The sequence below is a fragment of the Anguilla rostrata genome, chromosome 9, assembly GCF_018555375.3.
Source record: "Anguilla rostrata isolate EN2019 chromosome 9, ASM1855537v3, whole genome shotgun sequence".
NCBI lineage: Eukaryota > Metazoa > Chordata > Actinopteri > Anguilliformes > Anguillidae > Anguilla > Anguilla rostrata.
Window position 1 is genome coordinate 44,308,667 of NC_057941.1, and position 20,284 is coordinate 44,328,950.

At 44.7% G+C, this 20,284-nt stretch overlaps 1 protein-coding gene across 1 annotated transcript; it reads left to right on the top strand.

Annotated features, from left to right (window-relative positions):
* The first annotated feature begins 944 nt into the window (after nucleotides 1-944).
* Nucleotides 945-20,199, top strand: castor2 (cytosolic arginine sensor for mTORC1 subunit 2). Its single transcript, XM_064352341.1, has 9 exons — nucleotides 945-1,363; nucleotides 6,758-6,828; nucleotides 7,840-8,033; nucleotides 11,616-11,748; nucleotides 12,509-12,632; nucleotides 12,970-13,080; nucleotides 13,565-13,647; nucleotides 14,503-14,597; nucleotides 15,377-20,199. The coding sequence occupies exons 1-9, from the start codon at nucleotides 1,251-1,253 to the stop codon at nucleotides 15,440-15,442; spliced, it is 990 nt and encodes a 329-aa protein (XP_064208411.1). The 5' UTR covers nucleotides 945-1,250; the 3' UTR covers nucleotides 15,443-20,199.
* The last annotated feature ends 85 nt before the right edge of the window (nucleotides 20,200-20,284 follow it).

The following is a 20,284-nucleotide window of genomic DNA, read 5'->3' on the forward strand; positions in this document are numbered from 1 at the left end:
CACTCCACTCTTCAGCGCATTGATCATGAGCAATCGTAAAAGCAAGGCTTGATTATGCCCCTTTGTCATCTGTCCTCTTAATCTTATTCACACACTGATTGTTTATTTGTACTTTACTCTCTCTTTTCTGCATTAAATTATTTTATATGCTTTTTAAATGCGTATGAGGTGTACAAATGTAACTTGTTCTGTGATTGATTTAAGGCCAGATAGAAATACACTCAAAACAACCTCAATTCATGGCATTTGTTGGCACATCACAGTTTTCATGCCAGATTTTAATCCAAAAATATACATATTTTTTTATTAATTTTATGTATTTTTTGCAAAGTCTCATTTCAACACAATGTTCTGCCTTAAATTTAACATTTTTGGTCTTCAGACATTTGACAACTATTATGCATTTAATTTTGGTTATCTTCCTTGCATAGACATAACTGTGTCCAATCAATCCAATTTTGACAGAAAAAAATGCTGTGATGCGCTATGATAAAGCTAAGGACAGATTTTTCAAGTTGTTCACATATTAGTTCTTTACATAATTTTATTTCAACACATACAAAAACATTTAGTTGCAAGACTATATGAATACTTGTATATATGAATATGCAAGTTATCACAAATAAGAAGGATTAGCCTATTCTATACAATGTGCAGAAGGACTGTTGGACAAAATGTAATAAGAAATTAAAAACACTTCTTTCCAAGTATAAGGTTTAAAAGTATATAATTATAATGTAATGTGCTTTACGGTGCCTTTGATATATGATAACTGTTTTTAGAAAAACAATTCCTTCACAAGGTACATTTTATTCCTGTAAAGACAAGACATGTAAATGGCTTCCTGTTACGTGAGATAAAACTACAAGTCCCGACATGCACTTTTCGCATGACCCGTCCTTCGCCGATCCTCCCCTTCGTTTGAGTGGCAAGTTGTTTGTTTCACTGTTACCAGCTGCTGGACTATTCCAATCCCTGTCGGAGAGAAAACACGGGGACCGTCAGTCCTTCTCTCTCGTTTCTCCCTCCCCGTTTACCTCATTGTGCTTTCTTTTATTTCATCCTGCTTCTGTCTCACTCTTCTCCTCAGTGGATAACTTTTCCTTTTCCCCCCTTTCCAACCTCCTACCTGGTCCGTTTACAGGTTTTTTTAAAGCTCTGTCGCTATAGCTATATTTATTTATTTATTATTTTTAAAAGAAAGGATAAAAAATATATTTAGATGATCCACAAATGAGAAGACGTAAAAGATGGAGTTGCATATTTTAGAACACAGCTTGAAAGTAGCGAGTATAGCTAAAGAAGGCATCCAGATTTGCACTCACGGATTAATCAAACTCGCCTTCTTGCCATCTAAAACAAGGTAAGTATGAACAATGCAAGTCCGCAGTAATTAAAGGAATCTGAGGGATTGTGTTGCATTTCGTATTCAAACGCCTGCATTATTGTTAGGTTGCTAATAATGAAGGATTGCAAAAATATAGGCTACCATTGGTGTACGGGATTTAGCAAGCTACAACTAGCGATCTAAGTTCTTTATTCAGTTTTCTATTAAAATGCACGTTGTGTAGCTATTGTATGCTAAATCAGTGATGCCAAAAGTAGGCTATAGTCTTTCAAAACCATTAATATTTTTCCGTAAAGTGTCGTTTGTCTGCTTTTGTATTTTGTTGCTTCGAGTGCAAAAAGGGGTGTGTGTGTGTACGCGGCTTAGACTAGCTTGCTTAGTGGTGTTGTTTTTTCCTCCGTGTGATGGTAAAATTAAAGGGGATGGGGGTTTCAGATTAAACTTGAACCGGTGTTACCCGTTACTGTAGATATCTTGGAATGACGCCGAATTCATGTCTGCGATGTTGCAAATCGTGATGAATGTCGCTATCTATCGCCTCGAGTCGTTCTGGCACTTGCTAGTGAAGTAAACAAGACTGTTTACGAGGCTGTTTGTTTAACATTTCGTGTTCTTATTCCTCTGTATTAGCAGACTTTATTTATGTCAAACGACTTTCTCATTAAGTGACAGTTTGTAATAACGAGTCTCGGCCTCTGCTTTTCTTGTACAAAAACACTTCAATGTCTTTGCGTTTAAATTTAGCTCGCAGTAACTGAATGAGAACGTTGAACCATGTTTTGTGTGATAGACTGGCGCTGCTTGAAAAAGTAAAAGGTGAAGGGGAAAAAAAACAGACCAGAACTTACATTATGTAGGGCAGGCTATCATTTTGTGCGGAATTGATTACCTGAATTCTCTTAATCCTGTTATCGCCATATATTTTTGCTCACTTGGCTTAATTCTATCACATAGGCTATATTTCTGATTCAAATAATAGATACCAGTCTCCTGATCGGATGGACACCTCGTTTAATAGATTGTCCTAATGCAATTATTAGAGCCTTACAGACCTTTGGTCTCCATGAGATAGCTTGTTTAAAAACTAAAAACTAGGTGCTTCTCGTTTTATGGTTTTGTTTGGGGTTTTTGTTTGGAATTGGCCTTTTTGCAAATCCCAAACTTCTTTTGGTTGCCCCTGGAAGCTGTGCTCTTGTGACCCCTGGACATTTTTGGCGTTTACAAAGAGCCACTTTAATTAACTCAATTTTGTTTTTGAAAGCTGTTGGACAGGTGCTGAGCCTTGTGGTTTACAGCCTTGTTTACCAACTCAGAGTCCAGCAGAATAAACTTAAGGGATAGTTTTTTCCTTCTGACTGAAGTTTTCAGGAGAAGATAAGAAGCCCAGAAGGAGAGATCTGTATAAGTAGAGAGGTACCTTACTGGCGCTATGGATTATCAGGTTTATTGACTCAATATGCTGTGGACCTCATTAGTTCACCGTCATTACTAGGCATGAGATGTGCTGTATGGTTGTCTCGTATGCAGTCTATGTATGGAATTTACACAAACAGTCCGTGCTATGTGCTCAAATATATAGTGCCTTTCCTCAGCTTGTTGGGCAGTGACCTCTCAGCTACTTTGCAGCGCATCACCTAAATTTTCCAATACATAATTCTTGGTTGGGTAAAGTAGTGAAAGGCTGTTAGTTTGTTAAAACCTGTATAGAATAACATAAGTACTTGAATTTCAACCAAGAGGGCCAGTTCTTTATAATAAGGCCAAGTTGTAGGATGTGTGGGTCCAGTTGTACATAGCGACCGGTCCTGCTCTCTGCGAGAAGCATGCTGTCTGGGGTTGGGACAGGAGTTTCGTACCTGCTGCGCAGTACAGACGCATAGCCAAGAAAATCCGAAAGCCTCGACCTTGGATAGGGTCCCATGACATGCGAGCACAGATAGCGTCTCTGGCTTTATCTTTTACCGTCGGCACAGGGCAGCCGAATCCTCGTCGAGCGCTTATTTCAGTAACGGTTTCTCTCATCCAAGGGGAAAGGCCAAGCCAAGAAAAGCTAGCTTTTTCTAAAGAGGGTTTCACTCACAAATATGTCTTTGAGGATGTTGTTTCTGCAATTGAGCGTGGCTTGTGGTTTACAGGCATTCGTACTTTTCTCGAGCCTATTCCACTGTTTCCATTGTTGGAAGCTGTTGCTTGGAAGTGAATTAGTGTGTTTTCAGAACCCACTGACGCTTGGGGAGGTGAACAAACCTTGGATCGAACCTCATTTGTGATCTGGGCTCCTGTATGATGGTCAATCCCTTATACTTGGGCTGTCTCCTTAATCTTTGAGGTGAAAATCATCTTGTGCAAACTACACAAACAGCCAGTAGTCTATGCAATTTATTCCCCCCCTCCCCCAAGATTATTATTTGGACTCCAGAAATTTGGTGTTTCATAACCCATGGGAGAGACTTGGAAGGTATGTATATATGGGTTGTTTGTTTGAAAATTTGTTGGTGTTATAACATTAGCCTGAGACGAACCTACTTAGTGGCGGTCTGCAAAGTGTCTCGCGTCTATGTAGAATGTCAACGATGGGGGGGAAACGAACGTGAGAAAGCCGCGCGCTAGGAGGCTGCTTTCAAAGCCGTTAGCGATCTAGAGCATTGGTGACGGCCTCTCTCTCCTGGTTTTGCTGACTCACTGTTTGTGAGAGTTTATCTGAAAATGTAAGAGGAAGAGAGAGAAAAAAAAAACCTCTAAACTGTGTAGGAGGCCTGCAAAAGCCTGTGTATGAGAAAAGAAGGGGTGCATTCAAGGCCTGCTTCAGAACAAGGCCCTGGAATGGAGCACGAAAGGTTGCTTGCTTGCTTGCTGTAGTGGCACTTTCCCCCTGATATCTAACTTCGCTGCAGCTGTGCGGCCCTGTTGAGAAGGGCAACAGGAAGGCTTAGCACTGTTTTTTTTCACACCTTTCGGTATAGTGCATAGTGCGGGCATTCAAAGATGCGAGATGTTGACAGTTGAACGATCGTGAGGGTCCAGATCCGATTATCATTGCGGTGCCTTTCGCCATCTCGTTTCTTTTCCAAGCTGTGCATCTAGGCTACATCGAATGCCAGAAACCAGGAGTTTAAAAAAGGGGGGTTTGTTCTCTGTAGGTTTCAAGTCTCGATGAAGGGAAGATCAATATTAACACAAAGAAGATTTGTACAGATGCAGCTATGATTAGTTTTTGCCACTGTTGTGTTGAAAAATCAGCAGGTCAGCCCATTTTGACAAAGATGCTCTGGCAGTAATGAAATCACTACAAACATATTGAGAATTTAGTGAAATGGATAATTGGAGTGGTTTCCCACAATCCTACATACATCAAATCAAATCAAAATGTATTTATATAGCCCATTTCTCAAACAGTTGGCCCAGTACACTTCACAGTCTTCACGTAGTCTTCACAATTGCCAGCTTGAGCTTGGATGGTTTATGATCTGTATCAGTGAGTTTATTTATGCTTGTCAACGCAATACCGTCACTACTGGGCTGCGGGGATAATATTTGCATTGTACAGGTGATCGTGGATTATTCCACTGAATTACTGTTGGCCATATGTTGGCTAGTGTACCATCCCAGGCTCACACATCTGCGCTGTAAGATGGGCAAAAGCGTCACAGCTCAGTGATAAACCTCACCTCTTTATGGGACATGTAATCATATCTTATACCAGTAATTTATTTTCTGACCAGTCACTCATCGACTCATTAAAGGTAGGGGTGGCAAAGGTGAATGCAGGGTTTTTTGCACCAGAAGATACTTCCACAAACAACCCTGTGGGACTCTGAGCGATATCTTAGCTGGCACGTCCCCCTCAGGTGGCCCATCCCCGTTACGCCAAGTTCTTTCCTGAAGCGGCCCCGCGAGCGCTCTTGAAACCGAACCGTTCTGTGACCGTGCGCTGGCAGTGCTTGGGGTGGGCTCGACGGTTCTGACCTTCCGAAGTGTAACTCGGGCGTCCTGCGGAAAGCGGTGTTTGAGTCGGGCTCACCCGAGCCATTGATTTAAAGCCACGGTAAAAAAACCCCAAAAAAAGTTTTTAGTCCGCGCGACGCAAAGATTCTCCGATGGATGGGAATAGGAGGGAAAGGTCTATGTGATGGTGAGCGAGACAGTGGAACTAATGAATCCCATTAAGAAATATTCTGTTGTTTGGCAGCGTTGGTCGTGAGGACGATCTCAGCGACACAAAATCGATGAATGCATACATTGCCAGGTCCCTGGCTAGGGTTCGTACGGCGATTAGTAAATGACACGTTGAACTGTGGGGTGCATGAGATGGGAGTTTTAGCCCTTCGGATATGAGCGAGTTACAAGGTACCCCAGAAATGAAAGGGATATGGGGTTGTACGAGCACAGCCGTAAATCAGGAGTCCCCTTTCCCAGAACCCCCCGGAGGTTCAGGTTTATGGGTGGCATAAAAGTCAGCAGCTGCTGCTCCATCTCTCAAACTTGGAGCGTTCATTTGGGTCATATTTTTATGCGGACAGAAAGCGGGGCATGAAATGGTAAAATAAAAAACGCATTTCTGCGGTTGCGCTGTTGCCCCCCGCGCTGGAGTTTGTGCGGTCGGCCTGTGGGTCGCGTCCCAGAATTCACCTGGGCACTGCGCAGGAGAACGGCGGACCCTTGTCCCTCCTGCGGCCCTGCAGCAAGCCTTTCGGGGTATCGTCCGTTGTTTTGCTCTGTTGTTTTGGTCCGTTGTTTTGGTCCGTTGTTTTGGTCTGTTGTTTTGCGGTGCGTCGAGTGGCCTCGGTTTTACGAAGGTTCAGTGTTATTAACGTCGAGCTGAGAAGACTGTAGAGTGGTTGCATGTCCTTTTAATCGTTGCTTTGATTGCCGGCGTTCTGAAAACGAGGTGAAGCGTAATGTGGCTCAATGTGGTGTAGTAGTTAGGGTGCTTGACTTGCATTTAGAATATTTAAAGATTTAAGTCGCTGGTGTGCAGTACGGTTGCACATCTAAGCTGAGCACTTGCGCTGAATGGCTCTAGTGAACGTTCAGCTGTGTAAGTGGGTTAAATGTGAGCGCGGGATGTCACCCGGGATAAAGTAAATAAGTAATGTAATGGATACCTTGTGCTCAGTCATGGTCCAGCCCTCTGGAGTGGTGGAAGGCAGTGCAGGAGACTAAGGCAGTAAGGATGAAACTGGGGAGTGGTGGATGACCTGGTTGGAGAGTGTGGAAAATGGCCGAGTGTGGTGTTTGATTATGGTCAGCTCACCGTCGAGATTGACAGAATGGTCAGCCCGTTTTATTTCTGCTCGCCCCTTGGTTTCCAGCTGTGGCTCAGAAACACCAACTCCCATGATGCTCGAGCTTACTCATGTACGCACAGACCCGTTTGCTGAGTCTCCCCGGTCTCTTCCTCTTCCTCAGGTGTAAATTCTTCAGTTTGACGGAGACCCCAGAGGACTACACCATCATCGTCGATGAAGAAGGCTTCAAAGGTGGGTTTAGGGTCGTGTGCCTACCCTTTATTCCGGAATGTTCCGGAATGCCTAACCCTCTTCAGAGTTTCGCGCTGCACAGCACAACGGGTGGCTGATATTCCTCTGCAGGTTATACTTTTCCTCTATGTACTCAAGGCCCTGGTGACAATGATTGACCGCAGACCAGCCCACCTGGTCTTTGCCTTCCCATCATGGGTTAACAGAGGCCAGCCTGTCAGCGGTTAGGTTTTGTGGTTGGGTGAATGAATCCGTGTCATTACAGACTGGTTGCTGGGGTGACGCTCATTGGTCACCATAGATACTAGGAGCCCTGTGTTGCGAAACAGGTGCAGGTATTCTGGACAGACAGGAAGTTTAATTTTGATTGGTTCTGTTTCTTTGCCGCATTGAAAGCGCATACTGCTGGAGGGTGAATAAACTATAGCTTCTTTGTTCAGATATTTATGGTATGCTGTTATGTTGTGGTTATGGCCTAATTTCCCTGGGAATAAATTAAGCCATATACATTTCAGTGAACATGGGTGCAGTGTTTGCAAATGCACTCCTAACAAATCTGCATGAGATTGCTGTAAAAAATGTTACCTTTCAACCAAATTTGAACTTCCTACAAAACATGAAGCCTGAATGATGATGTAGCTGTAGAACATGGAGGTTTGTGCTCAAGTATGATTGAGAGATGTCAGTAAACTGACATTTGTTACTTTCCCCCTTTTTGGTGTCACCGGTATAAATAATTAAAAAATTGTGGTTAGAAGTCATGCCTGTTTGCGGTTTTCTGCAGTTTCTACAGATGCCTTTTCCCTGTAGACCCTCAGCCTTATTGGCTGTGCAGAATGTCAAGTGGGCATCACAGATATGAGGGGCAATGCTAAACGTTTCTATTCAGTGACAATATAAATGTTTTCGTTCTTCGCTGAATCAGTGATGGCTTGGAAAGAGTCCAATCCTTTGCCCTGAACCTTGCCGTGATCCTGCTCCACCCCCTAACCCCCCCCCCTTGTGTTTCAGAGCTGCCCGAGTCGGAGCATCTCAGCGTGGCCGAGGCCACGTGGCTGGCGCTCAACGTGGTCTCGGGGGGCGGGAGCTCCTCCAGCTCCCAGCCAATCGGCGTCACCAAGATCGCCAAGTCGGTGATCGCCCCTTTGGCGGACCACAACATCTCCGTCTTCATGCTGTCCACCTACCAGACTGACTTCATACTGGTGAGACCTGTTCTTCTCCTGTTCTTCTCCTTGGGGGGGTGGGGGGAGGGCGGGGTCACGTGTTTTTTTCCGGGGCCAAAGTTGTCTGGCAGCCATTTCCAAGTAACAAAGTGAGTTCTGTTTGCATATATTTGATATGTTTGTCTTCCTGTCATGTAACATTCACTGACATGCAGGTACATGTTTTATTTGCAGCCATGTTGGACACTGTGTACATTTGTGTGTGACATCATGACATGCCAAATGCTGTCGGATGTTCTGGTCTAAGGCGTGGCTGAGATGATCTATGAATGTAACGTCATGCAATGTAATCTAATGCAGGGCCGCCCAATCCTGTTCCTGGAGATCTACTGTGTCCTGTAGGTTTTCATTTCAATCCTAATTTGGCAAGCCTGACTCTACTAATTAGCAGCTCAACGAGGTCTCTATCTGTTGAATGAGGTGTGGCTTTGTTAGGGTTGAAATAAAAACCTACAGCACTGTAGATCTCCAGGAACAGGATCGGACACCCCCTGATCTAATGGGACAGTATAACACATCAGCTGAGTACAATTTAAACCTTCCCGACTCAAATTGAATCCCCTTGCTTTGTGGTGATTATATATGCCTTAATTAACATCTTTTTCTCCTCTGTTTAGACAAATGGTACAACCCTGGCTGTAGATCTATAGCTGTGATCAATCTTTACTCATTGACACCAGTGCATGGTTTATCATTCTGGGAGAGTGGAGGTCAATGGGCAAACAATGGTTTACTTTCACTCGGCTATAGTTTAACACAGAATTGTGGCTTACAGATGTGTCCTGCGATGCTGGGAGAAGATCGTATTGATTGTGAATCTGAATTTGCACAGTATTTCAAGAATGTTGGTGGATCAGTGGGATGGTGCAGTACTGAAAATATAATGGACATTTATGAGAGCTTGTGGATGACTAATTGTTTTTCATCTGCTGCTCTTTAGTAGTAATTGGCAGTCTTGTGCTATAGGCGTACTCCACTGCAGAGCTCAGTGTTACCACTCAAAAAAAAAACAAAAAAAAAATTAAAACCCCATTATGCTAATAATTCCATTTCATCTGTCAGAATCTGATAAACAGTTCCTCGCTGCAGCAAGTTCAGATATTTATTCACAGCATGCTGTTTCTATATCTTGTTCCTGCCTGTATTTTAGTTTCAGATAGCTACATTATTTATGAGCAATCAACTAAGCTAGCTTTTGTTAAGGTAGCATAACATGTTTAGTTTTTGCAGATGTTACTGTTACCCTTTCTTATTTTTTTATTTTCTGAAAAGCACAAGTGTATGCACTTTCCACATAACCCACTTATTTTCCAAACCCAGTGCCGTTCACCCAGCCTAGCTGCGACCAGATATATTTCCATATTTCGAAATTTATCTGTGCCGTGTTTTATTTATTTATTTTTTTGTGCAACGTTACCGTGTGGATGATAATGACTTTTACTACTAGCAGTGGCTTAATCGAACCAATATTTTCCCCATCCTGAGGTTTGGGCCGCTGGGCCGGATCTACTGCCCGGCTGCAGGAGGAAACAAGGCCTGCTAGGAAAAAAAAAAAAGAGAAAAAAATCGGAGCTTGTTTATGAAAAAAAAAAAAAGAAAAGAAAAATGTGAAGCCGATGGTAATCTGGCCGTGTTACGTAAGGAGGATCAGCTTTGGATCAGCTCGGAATTCTCTGCAACATTCCGGGGCCGCGACCGTATTCCGTGCCAGCTGTTCCCGGCCAGGGAAGCTACGGCAGCAGGGGGGGGAGAATGACCTGCCGCACGGTGAGCCGGCTGCACGCGAGGGTCTGGCCTGGGTCAGCGGAGAGAGAGGCAGATGCTTTTCAGTGTGATTACCGTTCGCGTTATGTAAAGGTGTCGGGCCTGTCCTGAATGCTGAACGCTGCCTTGAATAACACTCGCATCTAACTCAACGGGCTCGACGGAGTGTGCGGGTCGCGACTCGCTGAGGTCCGTGCCTTTTGTTCCCGATGTTATTACAACTCGAGCGAGATTCCGTTTGAGGAGACGGAAGATTATTTTTGTTTCTCTGAAAAGTTCCGACCAAAACATCCCGCAGAGGGTATTAATTCAACACCAGAGCCGGCTTAAGTCCCTGAGCCTGGAAAGGAAGGATCCTAAACTGATTTCATTCATCGCATTTGACATATTCTTTTGGCTGGGTTTTACAGCGTGTCAGACAACTGAATTGCCTCTGGATCTGATGATCTTTTTTTGTTACATTTTGATTTAAGATTTTAATTGATTAGTAAGTTTCTTTTCTCAATATTTAGTATTTAAAATGTATATAATTATGCGTTCATTTTTAAAGTATAGGTTCCCCACTAAAATACTTTGACTTACCTTTTGTTGAACAGGCCGGAAAGCTTTGGGCCGTTGCCATATGCAAAGGTCTGATCCTTGTAGTATTTCAGAGAGTACTTTTCTGAAGCCGTTTGGAGGTAGTGTCTGTGCCATCTCATATTTCCGAAGTTGCCGTTTGCAATGCAAATAAATGCATTTTTAACTTGCAATTAAAGGACCCATTTCCATTTACTGCCTCTAGCACACCCGATGGTAAGAATCAAGCTCTGAAAATTGTTCTGTGTACCAAAGGGTTTTTTTTTCCCCTGGCTTTTTCTTTCCAAAAATTGTAAAATATGCTGACATCTCGCATCTTGTTTATAAGTGAGCGCTTTCCAGCCTGTGCCAGATATGCAAAGGCTTTCCTTTCCTGACAGTAAAATATGGCACATTGCACTGCTAGAAAAATCAGGCATGAAGTTTAAAACTACCTTGATTGTGAAATTCAACAGAGGGCACCAGTTGCGAGCGCGGACTGTGTTTTATGCCATAGACGGGACCTTCGGGCGGTTTCACTGCGGTAGGACCCCTGTTGTGATCCAGGAGAGAGGGAAGAAAGAACATTCCGGAACAAAATTTTCTTAATTCGTACATGCAAAAGTGTTCGTTTGCATCTCGCTGCCCCCAAAACCTCGATCGCGTTTCACTGTCGTCGTCGGCCGCGCTCCTCTTCTGATCCGCACATCTGTAACCAAAATCCGCTATTGGCTGGATTTTCTGCTTGTAATCTTCTTTCTGTTGAAGCTCGGGCGATTTGAAATGCTATCAAAAGCATGGTAGCGGGTTGCACCTCCGAATGCAAGCAGGGTATGTGGAATTTAAATGTAGATACTTTGTAGGCGTCGGTCTCAGGCTTCATTTGAATAGCAAAGTTGTTCGGCTGGACACGAAGGCGAATTAAATTGCAGAAATTTTACATTGTGCGTTCCCCGAGCGAGATGCGAAATATAATTCATCAGCGTTGTAGAGGTGCTGATGTATCACACTGTAAAAAACATAAAAGGGGGTTAAACCTTTTTTTTAGCTGATACACCCCCCTCCACACACACACGCCCCTCCCCCCACCCGGCCATGCTGGAAAGGCGCGTTTGTCGATGCAGTCACCAGTACTGCCTGGTGATTATTGCCGTTGCTAGGTTCCCCAAACGCAGAAAGTGCTGCAGAGAACTTGCCCTGACTTCCAGTGTGCCTCACAGTGCTGGCGTGTGTCCACAGGTTCGAGAGAGGGACCTGCCCATGGTCATGCACACACTCTCCTCCGAGTTCACCCTCCTGCGGGTGGTCAACGGAGAAACGGTCGCGGCCAACAGCCTGGGAGTCACCAACGGTTTCGTCAAGCCAAAAATGGGTAGGTTCAGACCTCCACGGCACAAAATGGCTGCCGACCGCCCCAAATGTCCTTTTTTTAAGAGTGTTGGCTGCTGGTCAGCGGATTTGTTCGCACTTAGGATACCGTTGTCAGTTTACAATACCCGTTTAGTATCGAGTATTTCTCCATTTCAAGGTGCTGCGGTACAGGAATTTTAATTCATTGGGAAGAAAACTTGTGCTGATAGAAAGGTGCACCAGGGCTGTGGGCTGGAGATGTGTGCTGCTCTGCATTAATATAGCACGCCCTGTCAAGGCTCATCCGTAGAACTAAGGCCCTGAAACTTCAGATTGATATGCGGCCAATCGGAGAGCGGTGCCTGTCACCTATCCATCATTCCGACCTCCAGGTGAACTGTCACCAGCCCTGATGTTTTTGAAAAGTAAACCGTAGGCCGCATATTTCATAAGACATTGCATTTTACATTGCACATTTCAGAGGGGAGTACTATTTATTGATTTGGCATCACCGCCTCCTGCTTATCGCCTCCATTTTGTGCTGATGATTACACTTGCGTCAGGAAGGTCACCCATTTTGAGACGTTGGGCACCAATGGTAATTTTTTCTTTGATGACGGTAATAGTAAATGGATCAATTATACAGCATCTCTGTGATTCCTCTTCCGTCGTCTTAGCTGAAAAATGTATTTACGCTCCAGTGCACCTCTCGCCTTGTCTACCGGCCAATCCCGGGCCACTTCACCGGTCAGGTGGTAACGCGAAATCCTCTGTGCTTCCAGTCCAGCGCCCCATCATTCACCCGCTCTCCAGTCCCAGCAACATGTTCTGCGTGACCAGCCTGGACCCCGACACCCTGCCCTCCGTGGCCACCCTCCTCATGGACGTCATGTTCTATTCCAGCGGGTGAGCCGGACCCCGTCAGGCACCTCCTCTCAGTTCGGAGAGTCCTTCGTCTCTGCACAGAAATAAAAAAAACAGGAGACGTGGAACTGTCACTTGTAACTTCAGAACTGGGACTTTGGAGTTTTAACGCAGAGTGATTCGGCTGGAAGGAAGGGGGAGGAGGAAATGATTGGGGGGGCAGGGGTTATTGAGTTGTGGGTGGTCCACAATTGTTTGGTTGACCCTCACAAGTCCTGCCGTAAAGACCCTGACTGAACAGGGGTAAGCTGAGGGTACTTGGTGCTGAAACTGGTTCTGGGCTGCGGCTAGGCTGTGACATCACTGTTTGCTGTTACAGGGTGAAGGAGCCAGGGGGCGCCAGCGAGGACTCTGAACTCATCCGTTTCTTCTCCTTCTCCCTGATTGAGGGCTACATCTCTCTGGTCATGGATGAGCAGACCACCCGAAGGTGGGTCGGTCTTATTTCTTCGGTGGGGGGGGGGGGGGGGGCGTTGGAGGGGGAGTTCTCTGGCTCCAGGGGATTTGCTGGAGATTCTCACTCTGAAATGGGTATTCATGGCCTCTCAGTGAATGAGTGGATGACTCCTACAATTTATGCCTGATAGATGCGGTCTTTTATATGGGTCAGCAGTATCTCATGCTAAGTGGTTGTTTGATTAATAGTCTTAACAGTCTTCTACACAGGCAGCTAGGACTGTAAATGTCCCAAGATACAAGTGGTGTCAGTGCACTTAGTAAAATCATGCTACACAGTTCAGAGTGGGCTGTGCCTGAGAGGATGGAGCAATACCATAGAAACCAGGCATCACTTAACAATCCCCTATGGAAGACAGATGGTCTTTAGAAAGTAGCTGCTTGCAGGTGGAGTAACATAATTGACGGTGGCATTAGCTTAAGTTTGTATGGCGCCTTTGCTGTTTGTGCCACCCCAGGTTCCCCAACAACGTGCTGTTCACCAGCGCTTCGGGGGAGCTGTGGAAGATGGTTCGCATCGGGGGGCAGCCGCTGGGATTCGGTGAGAGAGAGCGAGCGTGCGCAGAGTTCTTTCTCAGTGTTCTTTTGACCCAGCAGTTGCGCGCACACACACACACACGCGCGCACACACACGCACCGGCACACTCACACGCAGGCACACACTCACACATGGACACACACAGAGACACACACAGACACGCACACACACACACACACATATGCATGCATAACATAACATAATGACAAGAACTGGCCATTGAGCCCAGCAATGCTTGCCATATTCCTACCACTAAAGTGTACCTAGTTCTCACCGTTTACCCACAAACTACGTAGTATTTAGCACCGTGTCTAGCCTGGTCTTGAAAATCCCCAGAGTTTCTGTCTCTACGACATGACCTGGAAAGCTTTTCCACACAGCGACTACTCTCTGTGTGAAAAAATACTTGTTAACATCTGTGCGGAATTTACCTTTTGCTAATTTCCATTAATGTCCGCGTGGGCACACACCCGTACACACACACACACACACACACACACACACACACACACAGGGTTCTGCGTGGTGTTTTCAGGGAAACAAAGGCCACCCTGTGCAGTCCGCACATGGAGAAGCAGGGCTATTACCTGCAACCTGAGATTAGGAGGCTGAACCAGCTGTGACGTTTATCTGCACGATGACAGACCTGACTGTTTAAAATTTAAACATTTTACTTTCAGAAGTCTGTTCAGAAGTCAGCTTTACTTTTTACTGTTCACATGAACGTAAAAATTCTTCTCCCTCAGCAAGTGGCATTACAGGTACTGTAAATGTGAAGAAATTGATTGATTTTTCTACTTCCCTTCTCTCTCTCCCTCCCCCTCTCTCTCTCTCTCTCCCTCCCTCCCTCCCTCTCAGATGAGTGTGGTATTGTGGCTCAGATATCGGAACCTCTCGCCACTGCTGACATTCCAGCGTATTACATCAGTACCTTCAAGTTTGACCACGCCCTGGTGAGTGATGTCACAGTGCCTTGCTGATGATGCACAGGGCCATTGTACCATTGCAAGAACTCCACCAACTGCCCAGGAGTGTCAGTGCAGATGATATAAACGAGGGGTCCGGATGAGCATCGATCGTGGAGTACAATGCTTGTGGCGCGGATGGGACATTCATGAAGCTGTCCCTTGTGATTTATCCCAGCCAATCTGACCAGTTTTCGCTTCCCGGTTGTCAAAAGCGGCCATTTTCTCCCCGTGAAACATGGGCTGACAGTTCTCCCATTAGCGCTAATCTCAGAGAGCCGCTGCTTTTGATGTCAGTGTCAGTGATTTATGACTCTTTATGAGTCTCATTCATTAAGATCCCCCTTCGGAGGATTCGCACATTAGTCAAATTGGGAAAACCGTACCTCAGAATGCATGTCTAGAGCGCTATTAATCAGACATTTTTTTTTTTCGTCCCTCAGGCTTGAAAATGTTAAGGTGTTAAAATGTTGAATTCGTTGTTTGTGTTTCAGTAACTTTTGCATGTCCGTGTTTGGTTGAAGATGCGTCTTACTGTGTAGGGGCTCTGTGCTGTTTTAGGGGATGTCGGGGGGTGTTGTGGGTTTATCAATCAAAGCTCTGCTTTCCCCTGTAATTTCAGCTTCTCAACCAGTTAATCTTCTCTCATTGCACAGCTTTCCAGTCCAGTTCATGAGAATTATGGCCGTCATCTCCCCTCCCCTACACCCCCACCCCTTTCCCCCTTTCTCTTCTGCTGATAAGTGCCCTCTGCTTGTCTCTCATAGGTCCCAGAAGAAAATATCCAGAGTGTGATTGGAGCCTTGAGGACCAATGAGAGCACAGGACAGTGAAGGGCAAGAATGTGGGATGGGAGTCTCACGTCCTTGCTGACACGTTGATTTATCTACCGATAATGTCAAACTCTTAAAGTGCCAAGAGCTTACCCGTGGACTGCTGTGGGGGGGTGGATTTGGGAGCAAGCTAATAAAGGTTGAAGGAGGGGGGGGTGGGGGGTGGGGGGGTGAATGGGTTGAGTAGGGGGACACGGGGGTGGGTGGGGCCATTTCTGCTCCATAAAGAGCAAATTAAAACCCAGATCCTCCAAGTCCTGTTTTCAGAGACTGTGCCAACAACATCCTCTCCACTCCAAACTTTCTACCATCTGCTCCCAACCCCAAACAAACCTGCCTCTACAGGGATCCAAAGCTAGAGTGACTGCAGTGTGTTCACCCTCCCCCTTCCCCTTCCCCTAATGCTCTCTCTAGGTCTGTCTTTATCTATCTATTGCTCGTTCTCTCTCTGTCCCTCTTTTTGCTCACATCACACTTTTTCACCATGGCAACGAGGTCTCATGAGGTCTGGCCCTTTATTTTGATCCCAACTCCCTGAGTCACCGTAAGCCCTCATCCACCTCCTCACCCCCCCCCCCCCTCCCCAAAACGTGGTGCATTAGAAGCCCTCGTCCGCCTGCGTCCACAGATGTGTCGCTTTCATTTTTCCTGACCGGGGTTTTCTCTCCTCGTCAAGTTGTAATTCTCCGCTACTCTTTTTCTGAACAACCAAAATGTGTTACTGGCCCCGCCCCTTATTCCAGGGAAGAGAGTGCGCACAGCGAATCCATCCTGGGACGATCATAAAGGTTCCCCTTGTTTTGTTTTTTTTTGTTTTGTTCTTTTCTTGGTGCCATGACACTTTAGGCCTAAACCATTGCCTTTGCTTACGGCTCCGTGCTCCTAGGCTCGAATGGAGGGGACGGAACTGAGTTTCTCTGTTTGTGGTTTCAGACCACGTGGTGCAATGGCGTGGTGTGGTTTGACTTTCACACATTATTGAATAAGCTGTCTTTCATCGTAGGTTTATACTGTGTAGTTTGATAGATTAGTTTCACGATGATTAACTGCCAATGTGCGAAACTGGCACCTCTGAAGAAGTATTCTTTTTTCGACGATAATATCCACTCTGTTTCAGTAATATCAAATCTATAGTCATTTCAAGCTAGGAATGAAATAGAGCTGATTTAAAATATTCAGTATGTAGAAATGTAGCACATTTGTTTTATTTCTAATTAATGACAAGGTTTAAAAAAAGGTGTAAAGAAAAGGTTGTTATTTTCGTTAGTCAAGACAAGGAACCAGTTTGCATTCAGTTGTTTTATTTGACCGGCTGGGGTTGAATTTACTGGGGAACGAGTTGTTTAAAAGAAATTGGTAGACCTTTTCAGTGAGGAAACTGACTTAAAAGCGAGACTTACAGTTCTTACCCAGTGTTTCTTTTGGTTGATTTAATAACGACTCGCACCAGTGGACTGCATACTCCCTGGGAAAAGCCAGACCGTACCGCTTCGGTGGGTACATTTACATGCACACTCCTATTCCAATATTCTGAATAAGACACTATCCCGTATATGATACGGGTCAAGTAAACAGAACATTCTGATTAAATGCCCTGATTAAGGCCTTACTCCGAATACGGCATAGTCCGATTGAGACATGGAATATTCCGGTGTTATTCCGGTATACAGCTTGTTCGGAATATCCACCTCAGTCGGGATTTTCATGACAGCTTGCAGCACATACGCGCCGAAGCTGTTGTTTACGGTCGGCACCGCCATTACTAGGCTACCCGTTGCATTTTAATACGAGCCAGATAGCTGGCAGTTTGCAGGCCGCAAGGATAGGAGGCCCTGGGGGCAAAAAAGACGACGTTTTAGGACGGAGAGAGAAATTATCCCACCTTTTTAAACGTTTGTGGTATAATGGGTAAGGAATTGGCCTTGTAACCTAAAGGTGACGGGTTCGAATTCCCGGGTGGGACCCTGCCGTTATGACTCTTGAGCAAGGTGCTTAACCTGCACTGCTTCAGTATTTATCCAGCTGTATGAATGGATGCAGTGCAAATGCCATGATGCTAGTCACTCTAGTTTGCGAGCATCTGCTAAATGCCTGTAATGCCGTGTAAAACTTTGAAGGGCTAATAAGGAGCGTGAGGGACGCAACGTCACGTGGCCATTTAACATTTAATTGGACTCGGCTGCGTGTAAATGACAATAGTTAAACAAGATTAATTTAATAGCCGTGTAAACGGCTTATTCGGAATATTGTCTTATTCAGAATAATGGTAATAACTGAAATATTGTGTGCATATGAACCTAGTCGCCGGTGCCATTACACAAATTTGGACTGCAGTTCACGCGTCTTCGATTGTTCCTCGAGAGAATTTGAGCGGCTTCCTTTAGTCGTCCTTTTCCTCGTTTCAGTCGGAGGAAGCTTTGTGTGTCAAACGAAGAGAAGCGACACCACACCGCACCCTAATTCTTAGCGGCCCTTCCCCCCCGAGTAATATGAAATTGTGAAAGCTAGCTATCTTAAAATGGAAGGAGGAGTGTGTGGCCAGCGTACAGTGTTTTGTTCGTGCCGTCGTGAATGTGAGGTGCAGTTGAAGGTTCCATTTTGAAAATTGGGCCTGTCCTGCAAGACTGGCATCAGTCCTAGGCCTTGAAACCCCCCCCCCATCCCCCAGCCCCCGGTTCGCACTTTATGAAATGTCTAGCCTCTAGACCGCCTATTAAGAAAGCTGGCTGTGATCTGTGTCCTGGAAGGAAGGATGTTGTTAAAGATGCGGAAACTTTAGTTGGTCTTTAATAATGGGTGCTGTTATTGTTTTTTTTTCTGCACCGACCGAAGGCTTTCATCTTCTTGTTGTTCTTTTGGCTGCAGAAAGCTTGTATTTATCAGTGTTAACTAAAAAAAAAAAAAAAAAGTGTGACTTTTATGATGCAGAGGATTAAAAAAGAAAAACATTTTTCGGAGGTTGTGATGTTTTTGGTTGGGGGGACACCCTTTCACCCCTACCCTGCCCCCTGCTCCATCTCCACCACCCACTCTTCTCTTACCTGGGGTCCCCTCCGATCTCGTGTGGTTGTCCTGGTCACACTTGTTTGCACATTCAGCGAAGAGGTTCTCTGCGTTCTAAGTGAGCAGTGAAGGTCGTTCACAGCGATGCCCATAACGATCTGTTCGTGTTGAAGGCTTTTTTATTTTTATTTTTTTTTGTCAAACTAACTGCGTCTTGGCTTCTCGTACCTCAGGACCTGTGAAATTAAACCGATTTAGGCCATGTTACAGAAACCGGCCTTCGCTGTGTCGTTTTGTTTCCCTCCCTGACTGTTGCTCTAAGAAGCCTGCCCCTCTCATGCTCCTCATGTTGTCTTGTTCCATCGATTTGGCGGGTATGTGGTTTTAATTTACAAAAGCGTTCCACAGACGCGAGTGTGGTCTAGCAATGGGCTTTTTCTGTGTGAAAAACGTATGTTTTATGTGGCTAGAAATCGCAATTCAGAATATAACATTTTTGCTTTGAATACCCTTTTCAATGATAAAACCAGCTCATTTCAGATTGTTGCTCTAGTACCAAACAAAAAGAGTGCCCCACCGGTGTCTTCCCTGTGAATTTTAAAACCCTTTTGAGAAGAGATCAGAACCGTATCACCGCCGTTGAGAGCACACTGCAGGCTCGAGTGGGCATCGGACCACTCCTGCAACATTAGCTTTTTCTTCTATACTCGTTTGCTATTTGAGTGCCCAGATAGTTTAAACAGGTCTTTAAGTATATAAAGATTGCCCCATAAACCTCCAAAATGTATCCAGAGCTTAAACCAGCTCACTTTGCTCCAGTGAATTAATTTGTGGCCAGGAGGAAAATTGATTTTTACACTTTTCTGACCATATTTTGACATGCTCGGCAGAAAGAATAAGAGTAGCAGTTGATGTAGAACATGAAATAATTTTTCATGTCAAATGGTTAGATGTGACAGAACTCTAATAGAAAATATCTGGAATAGAACAAGAAAATCAAGCACGAAAGGGAGCCACAGAAAATCTGACTTTTTCCAGGGATAGTTTTCTTTCTGTTGTTTTTAAAAATATTAGTTTCATATTAATGTATGCTTTCAATTGGCCCAAACAGTTTTGTTTTATATATTTACAGATGTTTCTGAGGACCAGCCAGCTTTACAATGGCTGGTATTGGGACATGCGGGGGTTTGTGGTCTAAAGCAAGAAAATATACTGCAAGCAACTCCAAAGCAGCTTGTAGAGCAATTTTTTGGCAGAGATTATTCACGTGTATATTACCTGATTATTCTTTGAAAACGTATACGTTTAGTTTATTTTGGGTTGGAACCCTTTCCTTTGGCGTAAGCAACCTGAGACTGCTGCTGGAAATCGTGGTGCTGCGTCCAGTATCAACACATGTATCCTTGGGAATGAGGATGTCTCACTGCTTGAGAACCAAGAAAGAAGTCCTGGCATTATAATTGTGAATACATAAATATGACTAAATGCTATTAAACCATTGTTTTCATAAGCACATACTGGAAACATGACACTGTAAAAGCTACTTTGGAGCGTTTTCTTGCTGTCGACTACAAACCCCCCAAATACCACGACACTAGCCACTGTAAAACCGGTTTCTTTGTCAGGAACTTCTGTTGTATATAATATATATATATATATATGTAAAATATCCCTATGGCATATAAGAGCTGTCTGAGCCAATCAGAAAATACAAGCTAAAATTGAAATAATAATTTAAAAAAACAAAAAACAAACCCAGAATGTGATCTATCCCTTTAAAAACCAGGCTTAAAAATAGAAACCAGAATTTTGTGGTGCTGCCAGTGAAAGCCGAAGCGG

Coding starts and splice junctions, on each gene's coding strand:
- castor2 (XM_064352341.1), top strand. CDS start 1,251: ATGGAGTTGCATATTTTAGAACACAGCTTGAAAGTAGCGAGTATAGCT. Junction 1,364..6,757: donor TTCTTGCCATCTAAAACAAG/GTAAGTATGAAC, acceptor CCTCTTCCTCAG/GTGTAAATTCTTCAGTTTGA. Junction 13,648..14,502: donor GGGGCAGCCGCTGGGATTCG/GTGAGAGAGAGC, acceptor CCTCCCTCTCAG/ATGAGTGTGGTATTGTGGCT.